Source organism: Podarcis liolepis, assembly GCF_965112155.1.
Source record: "Podarcis liolepis genome assembly, chromosome: 12".
In the NCBI taxonomy this organism is placed as follows: Eukaryota; Metazoa; Chordata; class Lepidosauria; order Squamata; family Lacertidae; genus Podarcis; species Podarcis liolepis.
This window is the reverse complement of record NC_139563.1, coordinates 56,582,824-56,600,731: the sequence shown is the minus strand read 5'-3', so window position 1 is coordinate 56,600,731 and position 17,908 is coordinate 56,582,824. Positions and strand designations below refer to the sequence as shown.

Genomic DNA, 17,908 nt, shown 5'->3' with positions numbered 1-17,908 from the left:
TACATACTGCTATCACATCCAACAAGTTTTTCCTAAAGTGGAAATCCTTAAATGTTGTAACCTTTGCTCATGAGTGTTGGTCCATCCCATTGATCATTTTTGCAGCCTGTCTCTGAAACCTTTCCACCCTCACAATACCCCTTTTGAGGTATTGCCACCAGAACTGAACACAATATTCCAAGGGTGTTCACACCATCAATTTGTTTAACGGCTTTATAATATTGACAGTTTTATTTTCAATTGCTCCAGTGTACATAACTTTTCATTTGCATACATTGAAATGCATTTGCCATTTTAATGTCCTTATACTCACTCTGGATAGATCCTTTCAGAACTCTGTTCAAATCCCCTTTTGCTTTTTGCCATCCTGAACAATTTGATATCACCAGAAAACTTTGGCACTTCACTACTCTCTCTGCAGCTCAAATAATTTTGAAAACGTTAAAAGCTTCAGTCCTAATACAGCCCTTGGGGTACTCACTTGGCAAACAGTTTACTCCTAGTCTACACACCCTGTAGTGTGTAAGGCTTGTCCCCTTATCCCGTAGCTTCTAAGTTTACTCAAGAGCCTTTGCTGAGGGACCTTATCAAAAGCTTTTTGAAAGTATGCAACACATTCTGGATTATCCCTCTCCACATGCTTGTTGACACTTTCAAATAACTCTAAAAGGTTATTTTGAGAGGACTTGCCTTTCTTGAAGCCATGCTGGTTCTTCTTCAGCGTCTTATTATTGTGCAGGCTTGGTAATGCCTTTAATAAAGCTGTTTGGTTTTCCCAGAGTAGGCATTCAGCTTCCTGGCCTGTACTTTCCTAGATGCCCTTGGATCCCATTTTTAAAAATTGGTGTTACGTTGTCCATGTCCTGGTCTTCAGGTATGAAAACTGATCTTTGTGACATGTTACATGTTTTTCTTAGGAGATCAGCAATTTCACATTTGAATTCTTTAGCATCGCTGAGGTGGATACAAGGCCTAGAATATCATCTTTTGTCACCTTTGTTTGCCTCAGTTCCTCAGACTCTCTTCCTGTAATATTCATGCACAGGGATCTGCATTACATTCTTCTAAGTGAAGACAAATTCAAAGAATTCATCTTCTCTGCAATCTCAATTTTTCTTCCCTTATCACACCTTTGACTCCTTGTTGCCCAGAGGTCTGTCTCCATTGCTAGTTCCCTGCTTCTAATGTGTCCGAACACTATTTTGTTGGTATTAATGTTTTTCATGATACGTTGATCAATTCTTTTCCTCTCTTATTGTCTTTGCTTTGTTTTTGCCACTTTTGGGCCCACTTTTTTGTTTCATTTGGGCAAGACTTTCGTTTGCAGAAGGAACTCTTCCTGCTTCTAACTTCTTCCTTGACTCTTCTCATTAAGCATGTTGGTATCCTAGTGGCCTTTGTGGAAACTTTAAATGGTATACATTATTGCTGAGGTTCTACTGTTGTAGTTTTGAATAATCCCCAATCATCCTGGAGAGAGTTAATCCTCTGGACTTCCCTTTTCAACTTCTGTTTTATGCGTCCTCTCGTTTTTGTGATTTTTCTTCTTTCAAATCCAGTCCCCCCCCCCCTATGCTATTTTCACTAATACATGCATTTCTGTGTACACTTTCACCAGATATATTCATTTTGTACACATTATTTGATTGAAGAAGTGGACCACAAAATTCAGAGTAGTGTGAGTTGAAGGATAGCTGTATTTTGTGACTTGTGCATTGTTTTGGAATGTGCCACTTAGGTAGTTTTGTATTTAAAATGTGAAGCAAAGAGAATTCCTCTCCAACCCTACTCAGAAGTAGTGTCGCCATAGCCCTCAAATTAGCACTTTCCAAATACATGCATGTAAGATATGGGTTCATACAAGCAGATCTGGCACCTCTGTGGATAATATGGCTGGTGATCCATATTTGATGTCCTCCCATTTGAATTATTGTACTGCATTGTACACGAGGCTGCATTTGAAGATGGCCCAGAAACTTTAGCAGGTACAAAATACAGTAGTGTGGGCTACTGGAGTGTTAACAAAGCATTATGAATACATCATAATACATCATAACCCCCATGCTTGGCAGGGGGTTGGACTCGATGGCCCTTGTGGTCTCTTCCAACTCTATGATTCTATGATTTCTCACCTGCACTGGCTTTCAATTCATTTCCAGCACTGATTTTGATCTATAAAATCCTACCTGGTTTGGGATTTGCTACCTGGTGGAACATCTGCTCCCAGATGTACTTGCCCATAATTTAAAATCCCCTTCTGCAAATGCAAGAGAGGACCTTTTTGGGGGGTCTCCCCTCACACCCCAGGCTATGCAATGCATCTTAGCCTAACACCAGAAAGACTTCCCTATTCCCCCAGGCCTTTTGATACAGTTGGTGGTTTTAGTTCCTGCATTTTGATGGTTGCTTTTATTTCTTTTTAGGTCCTGTGATTTATATTGTATTATGCTTGTGGTTTTGTAATTGGGGTATTTATGCTTGATTGGATTTTTTTGTCTTATCGCAGATTTTTATTGTATTTTTGTGGCTTTAAATCCAATATGATGCCTGGAATATTTTTTAATACAACACCTAATAAGCATTAAATAAATATGTTAAGCTTTGCAGCTCTAGAAGATAATTGATTTAAAGTAAAGTTCTTCAGTCATCCAAACTTTGTCAAGTTTTGGTGCTATGGCGCAGGCAAGGATGGCTCTATGATCTTCAGATGAAGCAAGGTATACAGGTTTAATATAGAAATAAAACAACAAAACAACAAGCTAAGACCTTTTGGCACAAGAAGCCCATCTTCTTATGAATGGGCAAGGGGTATGCTCTCTTGTGGAGCTCCTGCTAGTTTCAGTGGGGCTTGAGCATTATATTGCATATTTACTTTGCTGCCTTTAATTCTACTCAAAATCTGTCTGAAGATTACTATGTCACCGTTCCTTGTAGTGAAGCTCTCTCAGGGCCCATAATTCTCAGAATATCCTTTAACAGTTGATCACTGAGTTCAGAAATTTTCAGCTTGATTATGCTGTGTATATTTGAACTGTAAAAAACAAACAAACCCAAACTTGAATAGCAGCAATAGTGTACACACTCATTGTGAGGCATATTCCATTTGACCTGTGCACTCCACGTGGGAGCAAATTTAGGGAACTGTGCACTGTGAGAAGGCATGCGTCCATCAAGCCCCGGAGAGGTGGTAGGAAACCCCAGGTCCATTTACACACAAGATAAACTGGGACACATCTAAAGGTAATAGGACTGCACTCTCTGCCCCTACCCATCCCCTCTACCTCTGTGAGCTCATAATAATGTTCGAATATTGTGCACATTGAGAAAATACCCATAGGTATGCCATTTAGACTAGTAGAGACTAGGAGTGGATGTGATCAGAAGTGTACTGCATGTTTGAACATGTATGAACACGAACCTTTTTCTGAATGTGGGGTGTTCCTCACAAGGGGGGATACCTGAGACCATGCCCACATACTCTCTCTCTCTGTGTCTGTCTCCCTCTCTCTCTCTCTCTGTTACACATCCACCCATCCACAAAACAATCACACATTCTCACAAATCTTTCCCTTGAGAATTATTCTGCTATGAAGTATTATGATTTATTTATTTTGAATGGCCTGGCGATGTGCCTAGTGTTGTACAAACAATACATCTTGAAAGGGTCTTGCCAGAAAGGGACTGACAATCTAGGTTTTAGTAGAGAGAGTATCACCGAATGAAAGAAACAGGTTACATTTATAATTGCAGTAAAGACTCCTAAAGGGCTGGATAATCTTGGGAGAAAAGGAGCTTATAGAAAAGCTACACGGAAAAAAGATAGGCTTTAAAAAAAGATTTGAAGATAGAAATTGAGGAGGCGTTGCAGATGTGATCTAGAAGGGAGTTCAATTGTAAGAGAGTATTTCAGCCTCTTTGTACACTTGTGAAATTAAAGAATGAGCACAACTGGAAATGCAATGTGTTCAGCACATGAGACTATTAAATTCAGGGGATACATTATCCAATAAAACGTTTCTAACTCAGTTTGGGGTCCTTTCCTCTGCATAATGTTAATTTGCACCCCGACACTGTGGCCATGTTCCTGCTCACTTATGAGAATTTATGATTATAAGCTAGTATACATGTAACTTGTTCCTTGAAATTCAGCAAGAATATCTATCATTCCCCGTTCTCATATAACAGTCAGTGTGAGGATCAGGTTCAGTACCTGAATGTCTCCCATTTGTTTCTTAGTCTACATTTCCCCCTATTTTTCTTTCATAGCCACAACTATTTAAAACTGTTCTGGGAAAGAAAAGCAAAATATAAGCTCCCCACCCCTAGAATTATCGAGGTGTGAAAATAAAAGATAGTGAGGGCATTGTGTATTTACAATCCACAGAGTGCCAAAAAAGTATTAGAAATTACTGATAAGTTGAAAATCCACTACAAAGAAGAATATGCGTCTATACATTCTAATATTGTTCGTTCAGATAGTATAGACTGGCTGTAAGGTGCAAAATGTTTGTACAATACTCAAGCACCTCATATAAATAAAGTTCAACATTTGCTATCTAACCCATAGTGATAATTTTGATTCATATGCTCATGATGGGCTGGGAATCTAGTTTGTGAATGCCTTCTTGTGTCTATATTCTGAAAGCGCTTGGTTTAAGAATATCTTCATAAAAGGTAAACATTCATAAGGCCAGAATGAAGAAGCCTTCCTAGAAACTTTGCTTCTTACAGTAAACCAAATTTTACAGCCAGATCATTTGCATGCTTGCTTGGAAAATAAGCCCCATTGATTTCAACAGATCTTATTTCCATGTATAAGATAGGGGGCACTAATCACTCTAGAGTTTGTTTATAAGGTCTACAGGTCCGTTTTGCTACCAGAAAGAAAAGTTACAGTCAGTTTCAGCAAACTCTTAGAAGGGACAAAAATGAGTCATCAGAGTACACGAGAAGCCAGACACACAGTCAATGGGTCTATGGCTCTATTACATAATTCAAAAGTGAAGTACCTGGTCTCCAAAATGTAGACCTCTTCTTACATGCAGGAAAATTATTCCCCATTAGTTGTATATTATTCTATTAAGCATTTTAGCACTGAAGTCTTTGGGGGTGGGGGAGGCAAGGATGAACATCGCTCATAAGTGCTACTTTGCTAGGAGAGACTGCTATTCTGCCTTCATTTGGATAATTTAATGATGGTGAGTTTCCTTAGTAAACTAAATTTAGAGAACTAGAATGCTTATCTTATATCCAGACCTTGAACATAAAAGGCATTTTATACCAGCAATTGTTCATTTAATGAGCAATTGCTGAGTGCAGGCCGGTTAAGGGATTGAGCTATATTCACCATTATTGCGAGAAGTATTCCGAAATACCAGAAATAGGACGTAAGCTCTGATCAGGGAGACTGTGAGCACAATTACCTTCTTTTCAAATCCTTCTGTGACACTGCGGGAGGAAAAAGGACTTTGAAACTTGAAAGGATAGAGCTTGCTTTCAACCTCAAAAGCTAGGAGGAAAGGGCTCTGAAATTTGCTCAGTATTCCCAATTCACCATTAGCCTGTTTCTTCCTTTAGCCTCAAGGCATTCTCCGCTTTTTGAAAAGATGTTAAGAAATTCAGTCACAATAGAGAGCCTAGTTTTGAACATGTTTCACTCGGTCCATTGAGGTCTGGTCTTCAGCCTTTGTGTGGGGTGAATTGAGCTGAGCAGCAAGCTGGATGGGGAGAGGTGAATGAGCAGTCTCTACGCAAGTCACCAATTCTGGCAAAAGAAAAGATTACCCTTTCCTTAAGAAGATGATGATGAAGAAGAAATTTACAATATGCATTCCTGTACAAGCCTGCCGGTGGCAATCTGCGGAGCAGAGCTCGCGCTTAAGTCAATACGGAGCACTTTGGTTTATAGCAACTCTTGTTAAGTTTGCCTTGTAATTGAAGATGCTGTTGACCTTGCTCGAAGACCGTTTGTAAAACCGTTTATTTAGCATAAACTGAAATAATAAACCCTCCTTCTCTTAGGGCTGATTGTGATAGGGTGACATTAGTTTGATTTAATGATTAGCCGCCTGACCCCTCAGCTTGAGAGAGCAGCTTGAATAGGGAGAGTTCACTACCAAGCACACAGGAAGAATACTAATGAGCTTGTTAAATTTAGCATGGCACCAACCAATTTTAATTCCTCTAATGGGAGAAGCGCTGCCTCTGAGAGAGAGGGTGGGAGACTGAGGGAGAGAAAGAGAAAGGGGGGAGAAGAAGAGGGAAAAAGTGAGGAGAGAGGAATGTCCACACACCAGTAGCTAGAGAATTTCAGTCAAGATGAGAGGTTCCAGAGAGCAAGCCAAGATCTTTTCGATTGAGTTGTAAGTACCTTGTCTGTTTCTGTTTTTTAAAATTGCAGGTAAAACAGCCTCCTTAAGTGCCTGCAATGATATAATGTGAATAAATATATTATCATGTACTCTAAGGCTTAGTAGATGGCTTGCTCATTTGACTTGAACTTTGGGGAATCCCCTCCCAGCCAAATAACTTGAGACACCTTCTTGAACTATTTTTTAATCTGTGTCTTGGGGAAATGAGGAAGTTTTCGTTGTTTGAAATTGGGTTTTCCATGATGTTTTAAAGAAGCAGAAAAGTTTATTGGAGAAACCGACTTTAGTGCATAAACGTGTCTCTGCTCCCCTTCTCTTGTAAGTGGGATAAGCAAAATTTAGAGTTTCAGGGGGTTGGGCAGGCATAGCTCTGGTGATGAATATCTCTGCTCCAATTCTTGGTCTGTCTGAACAGCTGTATATAATTTACACAAATGATACATTTAATATATTCCTTGAAAGAACAAACACTTCAAACTGCGAAGTTTCTAGCTCACTTGATATGTTAGCCTTGCCTCATGTTCAGGGGAGTTGATGTGGCAAAAACACTCTGCATGTGCTCTTCTCTTAATCCAGCCTGCAGGTACAGAAAAAAGTCCCTGTCAAATATATATGCTGTGGGACATCCCTGGTATTTGATTGATCCCTGGAAACAGAGGGGGGAGTACAAGTGGAATGATGGAAAGTGGTATAAAAGTGAAGTTATCGCTGTATTATTTCTCTTGTCCCAGCCTAGAATAAACATGAAGAAATATGTGAAATAATGCTGTGTTTACAAATACAAAAAAGCACCCTGCAACTTAAATGAATCTGGCCCTTTGACATTCTGGTGGTATTTGGCCTGTTGCAACTTCTCTTTTGGGGGGTGGGGAAGCAAAATAGACTTTTGTCTTTTGATGGCAGACTACACAACATCTTAAACACAGGAAAAAGCAAGCAGTAACAGTTTTGTGTTTTGGGCTTTAAGTCTCGACTGGCAGATGCTGCCGAAGAAGGGGCTTGTTTGCTTACATTTTTGGTATAGACCTCCACTTGTTGCCATGGTGGACTGTCTGTTTCTGTCAATAATCTGGCCTGGCGCAGCTTGTCTGCACTGACTCTTAAATTTTATTGAGCAATTCAGCTGAAATAGAACAAGATTAGACAGCTTTCACCTTTTGGCTTGCTGAAGTGGTTTTGCCGTGGTTATAAGAGCATGCAGAATTATTGCACGGAAAGTTTTTCCTTTCAGCGTATAGAGAGTGCAATTTCAAACCACTTGGCTATTTGTATTCTGGAGTGTGTGTACTGTCAAGTTTTTCATCTGCCCTCATTGAAAAGGAACTTTGCAGTGCAGGGCATGAAATAAACTCTTAACGAACGGTTTGTTCGTTGGAATTTCTCATTAATACAAAAATGTTGTGTTACACAAAAGGAGGGCAGGGGGAGTAGAGGTGGTTTGGGCTGGTAGCTGTCTGTGCATCACCAGTAAGTGGTGTTACTTTTGTGAAAGAAAAGTATTATTGACAGAATGTCATATATATATTTTTTAATCAAATATATTTTGCTCTTTTTTTTACCAACATAGTAAAGGCTTCAGGTTTCATCCATTAAGGGGGCTCATCTTTTTTAAAAAACCATTACAGTTAAGAAGTGACTTAACACCTGAATATATTGCGAGGGACAGAACAAAACAAGTTGAACTCCCTCACATATTGTATTTTGTGGTGGCATATTTAATGTACAGTGTAATTTCACTCCATCTGTAAGCAGATTAATTTGACAGTAAATCCACTGCTGGACTTTACTCCCAAGAAAGTGTTAGGATCACAGCCTTACAGGCAAGATGAAATCAGTGCCAAGTTATGACCCAATGTTTTACATTGTTAAGGAAACCGCACTGGACCTAATTACATCTAATATCTAAACATCCTAGTATTTCTCACACTTGTAAATTAAACACACAGATTGTTTATCTTGTGTTCCAGCCTAAATGTGTCTATATAAACTGGCTGGAAGCAAAACAATAAGGGGATATACTTTTAACAGATAGGGTTTGCACTGCACCTTCAAAAGATTGCAGTAGGCAGCAAGAGAAAATAATTATAAAAGGTTCTAACTGGAAGTAAAGTGTCCAGGGTTAGGGCTACCTGTTTCGTTTTCAAGTGTGTTTTGGGATATTTCAGTTCAATTGCACTGTTCACAACTAATTTAACTGTATAGTAGATTACAAAATGTCAATCAAGAATATGCAACAAATACCTGGGCCTAGTGAAGCAAAATAGCAGGGGAAACCATGGGATTTTGCTTTACTCTCCAGGGCTGGCTTTCCCCAAATGCTGTGAAATTCAGAGTTCCGTCTTCTTCAAAACTAGTGGAAATTAAAAGAAACTTGAATTTATATTGTAATATGAAGTTTGCAAGCATCTTAAGCTACATTGCAATACTTAATGGACTTGTCACAGATCCTTTCTGTTGCTACTCCAACGTGGAACAAATTTGAAATAAATTTTAAGAATTTTACATTATAATATTTAAAGTAATGCAGAATTAGCCTATATAAAAGTGACTTCCTGATTCATTTTGCAGCAGTGTATTTAGCATGATTGCGAGGTTGTTGTAAAAGTGTGCAATTGATACAAAACTACCCCATAGTTCTCCCCAACTTTTCTTTCTCTCCTTTTTCTTTCCCAAACACAAGATGCCTAAATGTTGTTAGGCATTTTGGTTTCCTCAATATGCCAGAAACATTATTTTTGCTTGTGTGCATACTTTAATCTTCCAATATGAGGACTTTATGTTTGGAAGTTTTGGCTATTACACATACTTTGAATTTATTTACAGGCCTCCTTTGATTGATTTTACCCATTCAGAACAAATAAATGGGAGTCGGGGCCATTTCATGCACGACAGAGAGTTAAACACAGCTTTTCCACAGGTTGTTCTCTCATTCAGAAGCTGCAGCTTATCACAGCTCCCTGAGTGTATCTGTATGGCAGCACATGCTTGCGAATGTATTTGTTGCGTTCACACTTTCCATTTTAGTTATGTGTCTAAAACATCTTAGGTGTATATCCAAAACTATTATTTGAACTCCGCTCCTTGGGGTTGATACAAAAAGCATTCAGAACCATCAGAAATACTTTAGAAGACAGCTTTTGCAGGTCAGGACAGTGTTTTACAGAAATGATGGCTGCCCACTTGCATTAATCCTATTTCCTTAAGCTTTGCTGTGCTGTGGGTGGTTGGAAAGCACTGTGAGAGGCAGGTTTCTTGTCACAGGTATGGAAGCAATTCTTGTTTTCATTTAAATGCATGCACATTTCATTTGTCCCATTTCCTAATTGGTCTTCATCTGAGAGAATCCTCTGTTGGCCCCCACCCCCATGTCAGCACAGAGCCTTTATGTTGTGAGTTTCATGGACTGGGCTGGTGGGATCTCTTGGGATGCTACAGGCACCTGGTTTTATCCCAGAGAACGCTCTTCGTATATGGAGTGGCTGGTTTTCCATAGACTGGCTCACGGGACACTTCAGGAACAGGTCAGGTGAGAGAGAGGCCATTGTGTATTAAAGGTGCATCCTGCCTGCTTATTCAGGTGAATGAGCTAAAACAGCTGCCTCAGCCGATTCCTTAGAGACATGGTTAAGAAGTCTGTGTTGTGCTCAGGAATTTCTGTTGTTGTACAAGTCAGCAGATAAATCTCTTCCCCTTCACATTTCTTTCTTTTCTCCCTCTTGAGTTTTGTAGTGTGGGTTTTTATGGCTAAGTGAACAATCATAATGCAATTCTTTCTGCTTCTTAACATTTTCTAAATTGGTAAATGTGTTGTACTGAAGAATAGCTCATGAATGTATTTTTAAGAGAAAGAAACAACTACACCTTGGACTGAGCCTTTTTTCAAGTACATAATCATTTTGACATTCTACTAATAATTGTATATTATAATATCCTAAACCACTCATAAGAATCAAAACAACCACTCAAATAGTTTTGTAGTTCCATTGAAATACATACACCTCTGAAAGTCTGGGCAATCACTTTTCCTTCCTTCTCCTCCTTATCATGATTCTGTCATTCCCTCAAGGGCTATTCTAGGGCATTTGGGGTGCAGTTATGAGAGCTAAAAGTTTAAAATGTCAAATAGATGTGTGCATTTGATGATTCAGATAGACTATGCTGTTCATGTTGTGTACACGCAACAGATCTATAGATAACATTTTAAACTTTTGGCTCACACTGTTGTACTTCTCTGCACCCAGGTATGCTCTGTGTAATTACCAGAGGCTCCAGGTTTTTTAGGGGCCCTTTGTGGCTTAATTTTAATAACTGAGATCTCCGTTTAATGGTGAGGAGCTTTTCTCTTATCAGCAGTTCCTCTGTGGAGGCATAAAGGAGCATGCTAGCCAATACAAAGCACCAGTGGGTGGCTAGACTTGATTTAGTTTCTGCTAGCAGAGTTCATCTTTTTGCGATTCGTGACAAATTGTTTTTTTCCTCCCGGTCAAGCAGCCAAAACTTCCAAGCCTTCTTGTCCCAGAGGAGAGAAAATAGCAAGCCAGTGTCCATTTCTGCACGATTAATGGCCCCTCTAGTAAATGCATCAGCGAATGGGGTGATGATGATCTACTGCACAACTGCCACTCGCACTGAGTGGCTTGCGCTCCCCTCTCCCTCCTCCTTCAACCTGCATCCAGGGACATCTTTCATAACCACACATGTGTCTCTGGTCCTCTGAACTTATATTGTGGCGCAGATCGTGCTTAGCGGAAGAGGAAACTTTAAAAACTTTGATCGCTTGCAGCAGCTGAGCTTAAAATTTCTCTTCCCCCTCCCAAACCTCTGTCTCTCTCTTTTTTCCCCTCCCTAGAGGATGAAAGTCCTGGGCAGACCTATCACAGAGAGAGAAGAAACGCAATCACAATGCAGCCACAGGGCGGGCAAGGCCTCAGCAAAATCAGCGAGGAGCCTTCGACATCCAGCGAGGAAAGGGCCTCATTAATCAAGAAGGAGATACATGGATCTATACCCCACCTTCCTGAACCATCCGTACCTTACCGCGGGACAGTCTTTGCCATGGACCCCAGGAACGGCTATATGGATCCTCCTTACCGTAAGTATTTAATTCAAGTTGATTTTTAGGAAGCAAAGTCAGAACGGTCACCTTCCATAGCATTCAACATGCTTTTGAGAAGGATTGCATTAATAAGACTTTTAAGAACGTTCTTCTGTTTATTGAGAAACTTGGCAGGAGCGGGGAGCTGGGAGTCAGAAAGAGAAGGAACTGTCCCCCTGCATGCTCTTAAAGTCAACAAAAAGCACAGCCCCCAGAAATCACATTGAAATTAATGGAGTTTTGATACCTCCTGCTGTTACAGCACTCGTTTCCCTGAGGCTCACACAGGAGCCTTTGCAAAGAAGAACAGCCCAACTGTTGCTGCTAGTTGCAGTTTGTTACAGATGAAGTAGAATTTGGGTGTGGTGATGGGTTGGGGAGGAAGAAATGTTAAGAGAAGGAGCAGGGTGATGAACTATTTTGCAAAATTAGAAAAGTATCCTTTGTGGTCTTATCTTTTATCAGCAGTATCACAAGCAGCTGAAATCAGGCTGCAGGCGTGATCATCTGCTTTGCTCCCAGATGCAATATATAGCTAGAGAGTGAGAGAACATGAATGAGTTTCAGCCTTGGAATTCCTCATCAGGCATTGATACTAAAAAGTAAAAAATCAAGTGACGCTTTGATGCAGATGTGCAAACAGATTTCTCCACAGGCAGAGTATGGGGGAGTTTCAAGCAAATTTTTCATCTGTTTCTAGTTTTTTAAAGAGGCGGGAGAAAATCACTTAGCTGTGTTTTAATGAAGCACATCTTGAGGTGTCGGTCTGTGCCTTTTGATTATAGATTTATCATCTAGTCAGGGTGTGTGCTTGCCATTTAACCTTTCAGTTTCTCATACCAGATGAGAGACTTAAGACCCCTTAAAAAAGGACCACTGAGGGTCTTGCCACACTCCTCCCCCCACACTCCTTCATTCAGAAATGTTAGTGTTTCGAGGCAAAAGGTCATTAGCCAGATGACTGATTAGTGAGGACAGCTGATTAGTGCATGAGTTTTTTTGTGGTAAAGAGAGTGCTGGGGAGAAAAGCTAATTTTATCCCTTCATTAGTTGGGTTAGCAGCAAAGGAGAATGTTCACTCATCAGGGTACAGATCAAAGTGTGTCTTACATACAAACGTTAAGTCTCACCAGGACAGCCTGTCTTTAAAACAGAGTCTGGCAATAAAAGATGGAAGTTGATAATATAGATGTAGGTTGGATAAGAAAAGGGACACTAGTTTTCTTTGGCATTCAAGGAAAAAGTTTAGATGCCACAGAGGTTTCCATATTATTTATCCTGGCTGTGCTCTTAGTGCAGAGTGGATTTGCGAACATGCCAGAGGTATGTTTTGTTTTTTGTTTTACTTTTCAGTTCTTCCACACCAAATCTTTTCAAATGTTTTTAAAGTTCCCCCTAGTTTGAAAAGTCTTTGAGAGGATTTACCATGAAAAACTTTGAAAGTCTAGAAAACCTGTGTGCTAGTATTAATACGTGATTTTAAATTTTTTCTTAGGTCGTTGTCACAATCTGCAATGCTAAATCTGGTTGTTCTCATTCAAGCAGCAATGATTTCATTGGAACATGCGTGTATATAACTAAGCATGATTAAAGACAAAGAGTTTTCACATGGTGATGTCAACATTCACCAAGTATGAGCTACAGTTCAGAAACAGGTGAATTTCTAGCCGCTAATATGTACAGTTCCTTCTATGCAGATCCTAGGTGACTAGCCAAAAATTACTTGTTTTAGTGTAGTTTTCTGTGAAAACATTAAATGGCTCAATTTAATCCAGAATTATTAAATGCCAGAATGTGACTACAAAACCTGGCAATGATTCTTTTGTAACAATGCAGTGATTGAATAAGTAGAAATGAAACATAAATACCGTAGACATGACAAATACCACTTTTGACCCATTGACATCTTACCATATCTTCTCACAAGTCTACAGTGCGTGTTACAGACCCCAGTCAGTACACAGTGTGTAATTCTTGGCAAGTTCACAAGTGGAGGCTAGGGGGCAATTTATGCAAGGCATTCAGTGCATGGAAATCACTTCTCAGTGCAGGGTTCCATGCGGCCTGGCATCTTGTTTAATGGGTTTTAAAAAGATGTGCTGGCCTGTTGTGTACATCGTTATTGTGCCAATGCAACTTGCTTCCGGCCACAGATCACTGCTGTGTGAACGCAGCAGCAAAAGGGCGGACGCGTAGGTTAAGAATGGCCTTCAAATGGCACCTGTGGCCGTGTAGAACCTTGTAGAAGAACTGGGTTTTCTGCATATCCCACATAGGTTTTGATCTTTACAAGTGATGGCCGCAGCCTCCACTGTTACTCGCAGCCTGGATATATGTAAAGTGGGGGTAGATAAGCTGTGCTGTTAATTTAATATATGTATTTCGCTTTTCCAACAAGAAATGTTGAGCTCAAAGTGGCTCACAATCACAAGAGCATTAAGAAACAACAAACATTGCAATTGCTTTAATATCAAATACATAGAATATCAAATACATACATATATGCATACATAGCAGAGAGAGAGAGAGAGAGAGAGAGAGAGAGAGAGAGAGAGAGAGAGATGTGCATATTAACATTCTTTCACATGAACCCTCAACTGCAGTGCAAAGCAATACAGTCTCAGGCACAGTTTTACTACCTCATCTGTAGATAAGTGAGATCTGCAGCAAAATGTTGCAGTGTAGTCCCACCCCCTTCCTGTTCAGCGTTTCAGGCAGCTTATAATGGGAGTCTTGTAATCCTGTTTAAGTTGACTTCAGCAGTGAGGAAGGGACCAAGGGCACCCCTTTCCCCTTCCGCCTTAGCCCCCCCCCCGAGGCCTTCCCTTGCTGCAGTGCATAGGGCTGCCAAACTTGGTGTTCTAGCTCTGTGTTGGTGAGGGAACAGTGATGGCGATGGAGGGACTCATTATGGTGCAAAGGAAGAGCTTTACAACTTTGCTGCCTGCACCTCTCCACCCCCCCCCCCCAGAGACCTACTATAAGCTGTTGGAGGCTTGAGCAGGCCAACTCTCTTTCTCACCATGTCCTCCATGTTTGCTTGTTTTGGCTGTGTGTTGTTTTCAAATGGCATCTGTGTCTCAATTGCTGTCAAATGTGGGCTTAATTAATAGACCTGCACAGTTCAGCTCTTCTCTCTCTCTCTCTCTCTCTCTCTCTCTCTCTCTCTCTCTCTCAGCATTCTTTGTAGGCTTACAGATTCTTGCTAGGTAGTTTATTCCCCCGGCTGTTACATTAATTGATAGGTCTATTAATTGACACACTTCTGTAGTTTTGCATACCTAGGGAATAGATGTAGCAACTTCTGCCTTTGGGTGGCCCTGTGCAGCTTCCTCAACTGTCCAGGTAGGCTGTTGGAGGGAATGGTAGAGGATTCTAGCCTTGCAGTCCTGCTATAGAGCAAATTTAGAAAGATGTGCAAAGAGAGGAATGAACAATTATTTCTGATATCATCTTTCTTATTTTAGGCTTCAGTTCTGGGCTTGTGTAATTCACATTGAAATACATGGCAACATAAAGAAACAGAGCAACAGTTGCTTCTGATTTTGTATTAGGCAAATATTTATTCCCCACTTTTTTATTCAAATAATAACAAAAGTAGCTTGCAATAGTAGTTATTTAAAGAGTAACAAACAGCGTTAGATAGGCTAGGCGCCAAATGGCTCCTTAAACTAAGGTTATAGTTGCCAAATCGGAATGTCTTGTTGCCATTTTGGTGCAAGTCTTATTTTTCAAATGATGGACTGACTGTGATTGATTATCAGTTAAACATTTGGCTAGTTCAGATGACAACCTTGAGCCAGGTTAAGAACTTTGAGGACTTAAAGAAGAGAAGTCACTTGATCCAGGGACAGGACACATATATATTGGCCTGTTCCCACCTCTTTTTCTTAACGGTGACACAGGCCATTCGTAACATAAGAGTATTCTTCACAACTGTGAGCAGGGCAGTGAGCTGGTGTAAGCATAGACAAGTTACAACAATAACTATAATATTGTTCACAGCTTCTTCTCAGGCTGGACAGAAAAAGCATTTTGGTCCCTGAAATTCATTCTGATTGTACAGATAAAATATGACTGATAGAATTCTACAAGGTGTGGCGTTAGTGTGTGAAAACAGTCCAGACCCAAGGATGCCCAGGCATGCACCTCTAAATGGTGGAGATATTAGGCCCAGGGCATCTTCACTTGGTCGCAAGTGGCCAATAGGTGTGTAATGTGCTTGGCGACTGGCTAATTTCAAACACTGGTAACAAGAAAGATGCAGTGTTATAAAAGTCATTGATTAGACTTGAATAAGAAAGCCCTCTTTACCATCCATCAAAAGATGGGAGGAGAGGCAGTCTGGTGAATTTCCAGGAGGAAGGGGCATGGAGGGGAAGAGAATTTGGCTGCTCCACTGAGTACCGTATTTTTCGCACCATAGGACGCACCGGACAATAGGACGCACTTTGTTTTAGAGGGGGTAGAACAAGAAAAAAAAACTCCCCCTCTCTGCCCAGCGCCCCTTCAGCGAAGCGGCAGGAGGCGCTGTGCAGAGAGGGGGAGAACTTTCCCCCTCTTGTTTTCCCGCTCTAAAACAAGGTGCCGTTTAAGGTGCGTTCAGGCGGCTACCTTGGAAGCCTGGAGAGCGAGAGGGGTCGGTGTGCACTGACCCCTCTCGCTCTCCAGGCTTCAGGTTCCTTTCGACCTGCTCTTTGGGCTGGTGGGGGGAAGCCCACCACCAGCCCCAAAGAGCAGGTCAGGGAGCAGCGGAAAGGCGCAGCTGAGAGGCTCCTGCCATAGCCGCACGTCACCTCTCCAGCCGGGAGAGGGTCGCGGGGCTATGGCGTCTTTGCTCCATAGGACGCACACACATTTCCCCTTCATTTTTGAAGGGGGAAAAGTGCGTCCTATAGAGCGAAAAATACGGTAATCCTCCTTTCCTGCTTGTCGCACCGGTTGTACCTTTCAGACCTTCCTTAAGGGAACCTCCACATAGCTTGTGTTAAAGCAATTCAGTCTAGAAGCTACTAGTTCATAGATCACAAGGACCAGGCTATCCCTGTCCAGGAGTTGGCACAATGCCAGATGAAGCTGAAAAAGGCTCTCCCAGCTGCTGTAGCCACTTGGGCTTCGAGTAATGAAGGTGAATGAAAAAGCTTTCCTAGACATATGGAGGGTGGTGGTGGGGTTTGCAGTGATTTTTAGGAAGTCATTAGCTTGCACCAGGCGTCCTGTTGGGAAGGTTTTATTTTGTTCTTAAGGGGAGGGGTCAGGGCTGCCAGGGAGTGGATCCCAGCCAACAAAATGGTTGGGGCATGTTCCACAGGGTGGGGGGGGGGATGCACTGGGACAACTGATCTCAGTGATCACGGGTAGGAGGAGGAGTTATGCTAAGACCAGACCATGTCATTACAGAGGAGGCAGGTTTAGTCGTTGTCCCTGCCTCCAGGTCTGGTCCTGACCAGATGGATACTAGAATCAGCAAGGGATACCCACATGACCTGAAGGTGCTGCTGTGCAATACCAGGTCAATTATTCATAAGACCACTGCCATCCATGACTTGATCATGGATGGAGGACTTGACCTGGCATGTGTAACAGAGACTTGGTTGGATGAAGCAGATGGGCCTATCCTTGCCGCTGCTTGTCCACCAGGTTTCTCTTATGCACAGCAACCCAGTCCTTGTGGGTGGGTGGGGGGGTTGCAGTGATTTTTAGGAAGTCATTAGTTTGCACCAGGCGTCCTATTGGGAAGACCCAGTTCTCTGAGTGCATGTTCTGGAAGTTGGGCAACAGGGGCAGTACAGGATTCCTTTTGGTGTACTAACCTCCCCGCTGCACCAAGGATTCCCTGTCTGAGCTGCTTCAGGTTGTGGTGGATGTTCTCCTGGAGACACCTAGTTTGGTTGTCCTAGGGGGTTTTAACATCCATGCCGACATGACCTTACAAGGGGCTGCTTGGGACTTCGTGGAAAGCATGGCCTCCATGGGGCTGTCCCTGAATAAGTCTGGCCCAACCCATAGCTGCGGACATGCCTTAGACCTGGTGTTTACATCTACGGATGTTGGTGATCTGACATTAACTAAAAGCGAAACAAAAGAAGTGCCATGGTCAGATCACTTCCTGGTGCAATTGGACTTCTCCGCGACCCTTCCCCTCTGCAGGGAGGTGGGACCGATTTGGATGGCCCGCCCCCGCCACTTAATGGATCCAAATGGTTTCCAGAGAGTGGTAGGGGATGCTTTATCCCATGTTGATGGCCTTTCAGCTAATTCCCTAGTGGCCCGCTGGAATGTGCAGTTAACCAGGGCTGTTGACTGTTTGGCTCTGAAGCGCCCTCTCCGATTGCATGCAGCCCGGACAGCCCCGTGGTTTTCCACGGATCTGAGGGCAATGAAACAATTGCTGAGACGGCTAGAGCGCCGGTGGCGGAAAACTCATTCTGAATCAGACCAG

General features: G+C 41.8%; 1 protein-coding gene across 6 annotated transcripts in view; it reads left to right on the top strand.

The window, feature by feature from the left end:
* GLI3 (GLI family zinc finger 3) overlaps window positions 1–17,908 on the top strand; it is a 238,411-nt gene that overhangs the window by 74,329 nt on the left and 146,174 nt on the right. For 5 of the 6 annotated variants that reach the window (XM_083468761.1, XM_083468758.1, XM_083468759.1 and 2 more), the window contains exon 3: window positions 11,221–11,463. In XM_083468761.1, coding sequence (XP_083324887.1) covers window positions 11,221–11,463 — 243 coding nt within the window. Of the gene's footprint in view, window positions 1–6,251; window positions 6,363–11,220; window positions 11,464–17,908 lie in introns of those variants that run through there. The other variant, XM_083468763.1, reaches the window with a different exon arrangement.